The following is a 10,000-nucleotide window of genomic DNA, read 5'->3' as shown; positions in this document are numbered from 1 at the left end:
AGACTCCCATTCAACTTCTCTCATCAAATCCAAAGTGAATAAAATGTGTCCATCAGTTATCTCGGTGTTGTTAGCTAAAGTCACTCCTTCTTCTTAGTTTTCTGGAGGTCCATCTGAAAATAATCCCTCATTCATTAGAAAAGAAGATTCAAGAAGACCTGGTTTTGGGGGCGTGTCTGTTTGATTGACAGGCCTGTGGTGCAGTCAGGATCCACCACTGACTCCTCCCCCAGCTCGTCCAAATAGTACTTCAACTTTATTCTCAACATTTTATTTCTACTTTTATTCTTGACATTTAACTTAAAACTTTTAACTTTAATTTAATGTTGTAAAAATGACTCAGAGGCTCGATTCAAAATCAAACACATCGGACATTTATTCTTGCAAGAAGGAGCAACTCCAGCCCTCAAAGAGAGGTGTCCAGCAGTGCTCCAGATCTCCTCCATAGTTCAGCTTTATACAGTGTGACCAACAGTTGACCATCACCTCCATTCCCTTTGTCTCTGCTTTCGTATGGTAATACTGAGTTGGTTGTAGGTCACAAGATAAGGACACCGGGGAGTCGGCAATTAGATGTAGAAAGTAAAACAAGAAGAATCACTTGCAAATAAGAGAGAAAACAGAAACTTTCTGGAGCCACAATGCAAACAAGAGGAAGAGACAAATCTTTTTTTTCCATCATTTAAGTTCAAACTTAAAAGAAAAAAAACCCTCTTCTCTTTGTTTTACCTTAATTAACTTCATTCATTCACAAGTTCCTCTGAATCCAACTAACGTGTTTCCTGTCAATCTTTTATTTCTCAACGTAATCATCATCAATCTCAGGTTATTCACTCACACTACTCCGCTCCTCCTCCTCCTCCTCCTCGTCTACATCCAGGATATGGTCCAACCCTACATCCCAGCCCGTTCACTCTGCTACTCCTCCTCCTCCTCCTCCTTTACCTTGAACAGTAGAACTTTAGTATCTTAAAATAGAACTTATTATTATCTTATTGCTTCCTGTATGCTGCTGTAGCGAAATTTTCCCCCTTGTGGATTAATAAAGTAACTACCTAACCTACTGATAGAACTTTGGAGTTTAGCTTTCTGGAAGAAATTGTATTTTCTTGATTCTTGTTGTTCTGGTTTTTTTACCCTCATGGTTGAAACGAACTTATTGTAAGTCGCTTTGGATAAAAGAGTCAGATAAATGTAATGTAATTATAATATAGTATTATAATGAATAAGCTTCATCTATATTTACTTCATTGGATGTGATTAAAACATTCAGCATGTGAACACGTTATATTCACCAGTTTAACGTGAACGTAAAGGAAGTTCAACAAAAACAACACAGAACAGAACGTCCATTCAGGTGGGTTTTATTTTATTTTTTTTAAAAGTTCATCTAAAAAAGATTTAAATATGGATGTAAGTGAAGTATAGTTTCATATTTAGTATTCACAGTAAAGTCCTTCTAATGTAACAGCAGTGTTTCAGCTCCGTGTTCAGTCCTGCAGACGGTTCGTCGATCTAGAGGTCCTCCTCGATGTGGAGGCCCTGCTCGTCGTCATGGTTACGCCTGCTCTCCTCTCCTGCCTGAATCAACAACGTGACTGTGAGTAAACAGCAGCTCTCATGTTGCTGACGCTGAGCAGCAGTCGGAGCTCATCTCACCTTTTCTTGTTTGACAGCACCAGTTGTCCCTGCTTCGACACCGGATCCAAACATTTCAACTCGTTCGCTGCCGTTCTGACTCTGGAACAAAGAAAAAAGAGGGACGTCAGAGAGGAGCGGGACGACGGACGGTCAGTGAACGCCACTTCAAATTCTGAACCATCTTTAATAGTTCGGAGCGGTTTGGAGCAGGAAGTGACCATATTTGGACGAGCTGGGGGAGGAGCCAGCGGTGGATCTGACCGATCTGATCGGAAACCTGACGATACTACGTCCCGCCCACCGATAGCTGTAACCTGACTGCACCGCAGGCCTGTCAATCAAACAGACACGCCCCCAAAAACAGGTCTTCTTGAATCTTCTTTTCTAATGAATGAGGGATTATTTTCAGATGGACCTCCAGAAAACTAAGAAGAAGGAGTGACTTTAGCTAACAACACCGAGATAACTGATGGACACATTTTATTCACTTTGGATTTGATGAGAGAAGTTGAATGGGAGTCTATGGAGCCGGAGGCTTTTTGGAGCCGACCTCTAGTGGCACTCGCTGGTATTGCAGCTGAAGACACTTCTGGATCAGAACCATTTTACAGACCTGAAGCTATGAACTCTTTAATAAACAGTCTGTGAACTCACATGATCTCTGTCTTCGGACAGAAGACAGTCGGCTCGTAGATGACCGGCTCCTTGATGGACCTCAGCTGAACTCTGGTGTAACCGGAGCAACGGCAGGTGTTCGATGTGTCTTTCTGTCCTGTGGGAGGAACAGAGCAGATTAAAGTCATTACAGTCATTTAATCAGTCAGCAGCCGAAACAAGGAGCTGAAAGCTGCTAAAACTATGAAAGTATTTTTGTGTCTTTATTATGCAGCAAAAACATCAGTTTTGAGTTTTGGTCACAGAAATGAGAACTTTGCTGATGAAACGAGACTTTTAGGCTGCAAATTTAAAACCTTTGATCACAAACTGTGAAAGCAAATTTGTTTGCAATGCAAATCATTTATTCTTAGTTTCTTTTTTTTGCTCTCAAAACTATTTTTTGTGGCGTAATAAAGACGCAAAAATAGCTTCATATAAAATGCAGATGTTTCCAGCTGGAACACGTCATAAAACAGTAAGATTGAAGGTTGGTACTTTATTTATGGAGCAGGTTTCGTGCAAAATGTAGCATAAAATAAAAATACACATTTTCTTTAGGATGGTTAAAAGAAAAAAAACAAAAGAAAAAGTGATTATAAAATTAGTCCAAATTTTGGGGGAAATTAGTATAAAATGTCTTAAGATTTCTTTTTCTTTTTTAAAAGAATACAGTTTCCACAATACCTTGTGTGCAGACGAGCAGCAGGCAGCTGAGTACAACGATGGCAGCGGAATTCATGGTTGGTGTCGGTGGACCGGTTCTGGTTCTGGTTCTGGTTCTGGGTCTGCTTCTGGTTCTGGGTCTGCTTCTGGTTCTGGGTCTGGTCCTGGTTCTTGATCTGGTTCTGGGTCTAGTTGTGGTTGTGGTCCTGGTTGTGGTTCTGGGTCTAGTTGTGGTTGTGGTCCTGGTTCTGGTCCTGGTCCTGGTTGTGGTTCTGGGTCTGTGTGTCTCCCTCTGATGTCCTTCAGCAGGCTGCCTCCTCCTTTTATACGCTGCCTCAACACGGTGATGCGACACTTTCTCTCTCCACTCTTAATTTCTTTTACTTTCTATTTCCCTTCCTGTTTCCCAGAATCAGAATCGTCTTCTTCTGCAGAAGCTTTTAATTTAGAGAATCTCTCCAATTCACGGTCGTGTTTCACACATGAACATGTGAGTCAATGCATCATATCAATAATTTACATGAACATCAATACACAACAAAACAATCGTGTTGTTGTTCCAGGAGAGAACAACCGGCTGAACCCAGAAAAACTAGTTTTCATTATCTTTTTGCTCCAATTCGAAGCTGCTTTCAACAACATATTTATACTTTATTATATGTGGTTTTTAAATATTATATGTGGTTTTATTTTCATTGAAGTCCTAAAAGTAGATAAAAAGATTTTACAAGTTGCTATGTTTCTTGTTATTGTTGAGCTAAAGCGAGAATAAAATGTCAGGCTAGCCATGTAACAAATTCATAAAAAATAATAACGTACTTAACTTTGGTCATCGAGAGAAAAAATATATACATTTTGTTCTGGAAAATCTGCAGGAAATAAATACGTAGCTTCTTTTGCAGCCTGTAACGTAGCGAGATGATCACCTGGTGTGAAGGTACAAGGATGCAAATGAAATTACACTGCAATACCATGTTTCACCACACAGGTAGGGGGCGCTGTTTCACCCACAGCAAAATACTCAGCAGAAACAGCACAGAGGGGTTAGAAACTATGACATTGTTGATGAATTCATTAAAACCTGGGAAGGAGTCGTATCTCGCAGCACATTTCTTGCACTCAGAACAGTAGAACGCTCTTCGGCTCGGTGACGACGTGTTTTCAGATGTTAAGTTTAACCAGCTCGGCGTGATACATGAAGTAGTGTCAGAGGTCAAAGGTCGTAAATATGAAACGTGTCTTTCTCTTGAGATTAAGTTCATGAACAAATATCTTTTTAAATGTCCTTTAAAACGTTCACTAAATACGGAGTTTAATATTCATTAATACTTTTCTCGGTTCCTTCTGTCAACATGTTCCCTGCTTTCCTATTTTCAGCAGAGATCTGAAGACTTCCAGTGAAACGGGAAGTGATGGTGAAACTAACGGCAGGGGGGGGATCCCAGTCTGTCCCGGAGTCCTGAACTTTGAACACTCAGGCTGAAGGGATGATGACCTGGGTGAATGCAGGGGGGCGGGGCTTAAAGCCCTTCATGTGAAATCACATGATTCCTAGATGGAGGTCAGCATCTTTCCACAACGTCTTTAAACAAGAAGACACGAATCTTCTTAAACAGGTTTCTCACCTGTTTGACGTGATGACGGCTTGTTTTCACCTAAAGATGCAAAGTGATGCAATAATTACGAAAAACACAAAACGTAAAGCCTTTAAAATGAGATTAAGACTACTGGGGGAGGGGGGGGTCATTAAACTGTGTCACTGGTGATTTAAATAAGTGTCAAACAGCAGTGAGTCTATGGAGCCGGAGGCTTTTGGAGCCGACCTCTAGTGGCACTCGCTGGTATTGCAGCTGAAGACACTTCTGGATCAGAACCATTTTACAGACCTGAAGCTACGAACATTTTCTTTTAGAAACTGTCTACAGATTTAACTCATTGATCTGCAAAGCATTTTAACTTTCAGAAAAATACACGATTTACTCTGAAATGGACTTTTTTTTTTCAGTCTGTTCCCGTTTCGCAAGAACTGAGTGAAGCAAGAGGGAAGCTGTAAAATAATAATACTGCAATGCAGTTTGTGCTGAGTCAGCTGTTTCACATTTTACTTTCTATTGAGGATGTGGTGAATATGAACGTGTCTGTGGACTGAACTGTTTATCAGCTGATTCATCTTTACATAAAGACTTCGACATCCCTTTAATGTAGTTAAAATCCTGACGTTCCTCACTGACAGTTCATTAAACGATGTTCACACTGACAGACTGAATCCTGAAGGTCGACACTTTAAACACTTTGATCCAATCTAAATTTTGATTTCCTTTTGTCCGGCTGAGACTTCTCCAGAAATGGGATGTGAAACTGGAAGCAACACGTAACCTACAAACGTCACAATTTACACGTGAACCTGGAACGAATCAGGAAGTTTGAGGGTTTAAAAAAACAAAAAACAACACATGAAATGAAGAAGAAATATTTCAGATGTTTTATTTCAGTTCTTAATCAAGCTGCAGCCAGTCAGAGGTCAGAGGTCAGATCTCCTGGAGTTGTTTCCTTCCATTGAAGCAGCATTCAGGTGACATCGATAGCTATCGACTTTTCAAAATAAAAGCCCTCCAGTCTGTTCCAGCAACATATGAGGTTTTTACTCAGACATGTTTCTTTCTGGATTTTATTTGGATGAATGTGATATTAGAGGGATTTATTTTGACACTTTTCAAATTAGTTTGGCTGCAGAAGAGTTGCGTTCACTGCAGGAGGTGTTCAGGTAATAACTGTGTGACTGTACAAACAGAAAACAGGTCAAAGGTCAGGACAGGTAAGACATCACTGTTAACGTCTAACGTCTCTCAGACCTTTTCCTCCGGTAGTAGAAACAGTAGAAACACCTTTGGCCGCACCTTTTCTGCTGCATGCAGCACGGCACACCCTGCAGAGCTCGTCTAACCGGCCTGGAATGTGGCTCCGCTCGGGAGGAGGAGGAGGTGGAGAAGGAGGATGAGGTGGAGGAGGAGACGGGAGGAGACACACGGACATGAGACTCGCTGCTGAAGGTTTTCCTGAGTTTTACTTTCCAAGGAAGAAGTTCAGGTGAGAGCTGCTGGAATCAATCGTCCTGTTTGTTTCTGGGATGAAGTCAGATGGTCTTTCAGCCGACTGTTTGACGTGTGTGTGTGTGTGTGTGTGTGTGTGTGTGTGTGTGTGTGTGTGTGTGTGTGTGTGTGTGTGTGTGTGTGTGTGTGTTTCAGAAATATAAACGTGGTTTTATGTTTTGCCTGTTTGAGTTGTTTTTAACAGATATTTCAGAAAACATCACCTTTTTAAATCTTTTCTTCGTCTGAAATTTCGATGTAAAATGAAAACTGTCATGTTCCCTGATCGAATCAATTTACCCTCAAAAGGAAAACATGGTTTTAGAAATGTTTACACATTTGTTGGCCCCAAGTTGTGGTCAGGTTTTATTCTGTTATCCTGTTGTAAAAATGACTCAGAGGCTCGATTCAAAATCAAACACATCGGACATTTATTCTTGCAAGAAGGAGCAACTCCAGCCCTCAAAGAGAGGTGTCCAGCAGTGCTCCAGATCTCCTCCATAGTTCAGCTTTATACAGTGTGACCAACAGTTGACCATCACCTCCATTCCCTTTGTCTCTGCTTTCGTATGGTAATACTGAGTTGGTTGTAGGTCACAAGATAAGGACACCGGGGAGTCGGCAATTAGATGTAGAAAGTAAAACAAGAAGAATCACTTGCAAATAAGAGAGAAAACAGAAACTTTCTGGAGCCACAATGCAAACAAGAGGAAGAGACAAATCTTTTTTGTCCATCATATCCTTTCGTTGTTTTTGACAGGAGATTGATGAGCTCCTGGTTCAGATGCTTCCAGAGATTTTTATTGGAAGTTTTCTGGGCAAGTCTCAACTGGTGAGAAACTCCGAACCTGCTGGAGGGATCATATATCCAATCTGGTCTGGAACACATTCCTGGCTGCACGTCAGAACCAGAGACTGTTTATAAAAGAGTTCGTAGCTTCAGGTCTGTAAAATGGTTCTGATGCAGAAGTGTCTTCAGCTGCAATACCAGCGAGTGCCACTAGAGGTCGGCTCCAAAAAGCCTCCGGCTCCATAGACTCCCATTCAACTTCTCTCATCAAATCCAAAGTGAATAAAATGTGTCCATCAGTTATCTCGGTGTTGTTAGCTAAAGTCACTCCTTCTTCTTAGTTTTCTGGAGGTCCATCTGAAAATAATCCCTCATTCATTAGAAAAGAAGATTCAAGAAGACCTGTTTTTTTTTTCAATTGAAATATTTTAGTTTTTAATTTTCAGTAAATTTGCAGAAAAATGATGAGAATATGTCCATTTGAAAGTTTGCAGGAACAAAACAAACTGTATGAAAATGAAACACTCTTGAAATCAACTTTTAAAATGAGTTAAATTCCCAACACGCCTGCCGACGCTGTAACCGAACCAGACCGATGATCGAGAGGAATAAAAACGCAGTTATTTCATCTTCATCCGTTTGACGTGTTGTTTGTCCGATGTCCTCCAGATGGCACCGAGAAACAAAGTGTCCGGCGCCTCCCGACCCGCCCGGCGGAGGTTCTGGTGGCAGCTGAGGGAGCGATGGAGCATGTTGGGGGTGTTTGAGATCAACCAGGAGCACGAGTTCTACCAGCTGACCTGCATGATGAAGGAAGGCCTGCACGCCTCCGTCCGGGCCGCCGACCCACCGGGCCGGGAGAACCGGGAGAACCGGGCCGCGGACCAGGTGAAGAACCTCATTCATGGACATCAAACTCTGTAGACGTGAAATCACTCATTAACATTTGACCTTCTGAACAGGATCGACTCTCAGAGAAACATTTCAAAGCAGAAGAAACTCAAACTCACGAGGCGAGTCGTCGTTTCCGCAACAAACTTCAGTGTTTTTCTGTTTTCATGAACACGTCCTCATTTAACACCTTTTTATATTTTGTTTCCTTCTTTTCCCTCCAGGGGTTTGTGATGCAGACGTTTGCTGCGCCGGTCTTTGCTCATCTGAGGCGTTCGCTGGACATCACAGAGGACGAATACGTGGACTCGCTCTGCTCCGACGGCTTCTACCTCCAGTTTGTCAGCAATTCCAAGAGCCAGGCGGACTTCTTCGTCACGTGAGTTTCATCCTCGACTACGAAACCTGAAGTAGCCGACGACCAGCTCATCGACGTGTTGGACCCCTGCAGGGTTTATTATTCCAGGCTGAGGCCGTGATGCTCACGTTCTTTGGTTTTCAGACACGACAAGAGGTTCTTCCTGAAGACGCAGAGCCGCCGCGAGGTTCGGTTTCTGCTGTCCAATCTGCAGGCGTACATGGACCACCTGGAGAAATACCCACATTCACTGCTGGTCAGGTTTCTCGGTGAGACGGCTGTCAGAGCAGATCAGAGTCACCGACAGCACAAATCAACTGCCAACATATCAGATATATATGTTTACAAATATCGTCTGAAATTTTGCTGGTTTTTGAACTTTGCACTGATAACGAGCTGGATGGTCCCTCTCCGCTTTAACCAGACGATAAAGAAATAATTAATTGTAAAAGGAACCTGCAAAAGACACAAAAGCTCCGACGTGCAGGTGAATAACGAGCATCCGTCTCTTCTCTCGGCAGGCGTCCACAGGATTCTTATTCCCGATCAAATCAAGGTATTTCAACCCCATAATAAGCAACAGGTTGTTTTCTGCCGCGTCAGCGCTGCTCACGCCGTCTCTTTGTTCTCCAGAAATACTTCATCGTGATGCAGAGCGTCTTTTATCCGGACGAGCGGATCAACATCAGGTACAGCATCCCGCCGCCGGCTCCTTAGCGTCGTGCGTACGTCAGATTCATCTCGTTACGTCTCTGTTGCTTAGATACGACGTCAAAGGCTGCGAGGTGGGTCGATGGACCGACCCGGACACGGGCGGGAAGCAGATCCTGAAAGTTCTGAAGGACAACAACTTCAGAGGGCAGAACATCACGTTGGGTCGGTGTCCTCTCCGCTGCAGGTTTGGAGGCGTTGCTAGGCGACAGGCCGATGACGCTGAATGTGAACGTTGCTGCAGGTCCAGAGACGTCCTGGTTCTCCGGGCAGGTGGACGAGGACGCCGCCTTCCTGCGAGCGCTGAACGTGCTGGACTACAGTCTGCTGCTGGCCGAGCAGCCGCTGCACCGGGACGAGCTGGACCGCAAACACTCGCTGGCCAACCTCGTCCTTCGCACCACCAAGTAGGTTTTTATGCTCGATGAAAGGGACACGGATTTGAAATTCTACTCTTCATTTCTAATATGGGAGAAACGTTATCTTTGTTTTTCTAAATCCCGTCAGCACTCATCAGCTGGAGGCTTTTCAGAGAGGCAGGATGTTCACGTGTGTGTCGTCACGGTAACCGAGTCGGTTCCATCCAGAGGAACCGTGCGGGACCAAATGTTTGAACTAGAAATGAAGAAGTGCAGAATTCCAGCTCATCGTCCGTTCATGTCTTTCACTAACTGAGAAATATAGTTTCACATCATCTGGATTACGGTGGAAATCCACGCTGCGCTTCCTCATAATACGGTCTGAGGGAAGCAGGGAAACAATGATGAGAAACCGGAGTTCCTCTTATTTAAAGACCCATAATTAGATTTGCAGAACCGTCTGACCGGCGTCTTGAGGACGGACGTCGCCACTTCCTGTTGGTTCATGGTGGGAAACAGGACGACGCTGTTATTGGTTTAACATCCCAGGATGAAGAACCTCAGACGGATCAATGAACAGAGTTCCTGTTTCCATGTTATTACTGGACCTCGTTATCAGGAGGTTTGATGAGGCTCTTTGATTTTTAGCGTTACTCAACTTTTTCAGTCTTTTATTTCCTCTAATTTGTTTGTTTCTGCCATCAAGTTCAAAATGAGCATATTTTTCATTAAACAGAAACATTTCTGTTTTCTGTCTTCGGTCTATTTTCAATTAAATCCTGTTTACATGATTTGTAAATAATTGCATTCTGTCTTTCTAGTTTTCTTTGGACCTCAGAAA

At 43.0% G+C, this 10,000-nt stretch overlaps 1 protein-coding gene across 6 annotated transcripts in view; it reads left to right on the top strand.

Moving 5' to 3' along the window:
- Positions 1 to 5,959: 5,959 nt before the first annotated feature.
- Positions 5,960 to 10,000, top strand: part of LOC138636799 (phosphatidylinositol 4-phosphate 5-kinase-like protein 1) — a 5,058-nt gene continuing 1,017 nt past the window's right edge. The window contains exons 1-10 of one of the 6 annotated variants that reach the window (XM_069725039.1): positions 5,962 to 6,048; positions 6,811 to 6,882; positions 7,510 to 7,728; positions 7,803 to 7,853; positions 7,956 to 8,110; positions 8,234 to 8,358; positions 8,611 to 8,645; positions 8,723 to 8,778; positions 8,853 to 9,207; positions 9,308 to 9,915. In XM_069725039.1, the coding sequence (XP_069581140.1) occupies positions 6,835 to 6,882; positions 7,510 to 7,728; positions 7,803 to 7,853; positions 7,956 to 8,110; positions 8,234 to 8,358; positions 8,611 to 8,645; positions 8,723 to 8,778; positions 8,853 to 9,207; positions 9,308 to 9,475 (1,212 nt within the window). In that variant the 5' untranslated portion in view covers positions 5,962 to 6,048; positions 6,811 to 6,834 and the 3' untranslated portion in view covers positions 9,476 to 9,915. The other 5 variants (XM_069725034.1, XM_069725035.1, XM_069725037.1 and 2 more) reach the window with 5 other exon arrangements.

Source organism: Brachyistius frenatus, unplaced genomic scaffold (assembly GCF_029030835.1).
Source record: "Brachyistius frenatus isolate BFR_SWC_R1_liver_20210118 unplaced genomic scaffold, ASM2903083v1 Contig_407, whole genome shotgun sequence".
NCBI classification, from domain to species: domain Eukaryota; kingdom Metazoa; phylum Chordata; class Actinopteri; family Embiotocidae; genus Brachyistius; species Brachyistius frenatus.
This window is presented reverse-complemented; position numbering and strand designations above follow the sequence as displayed.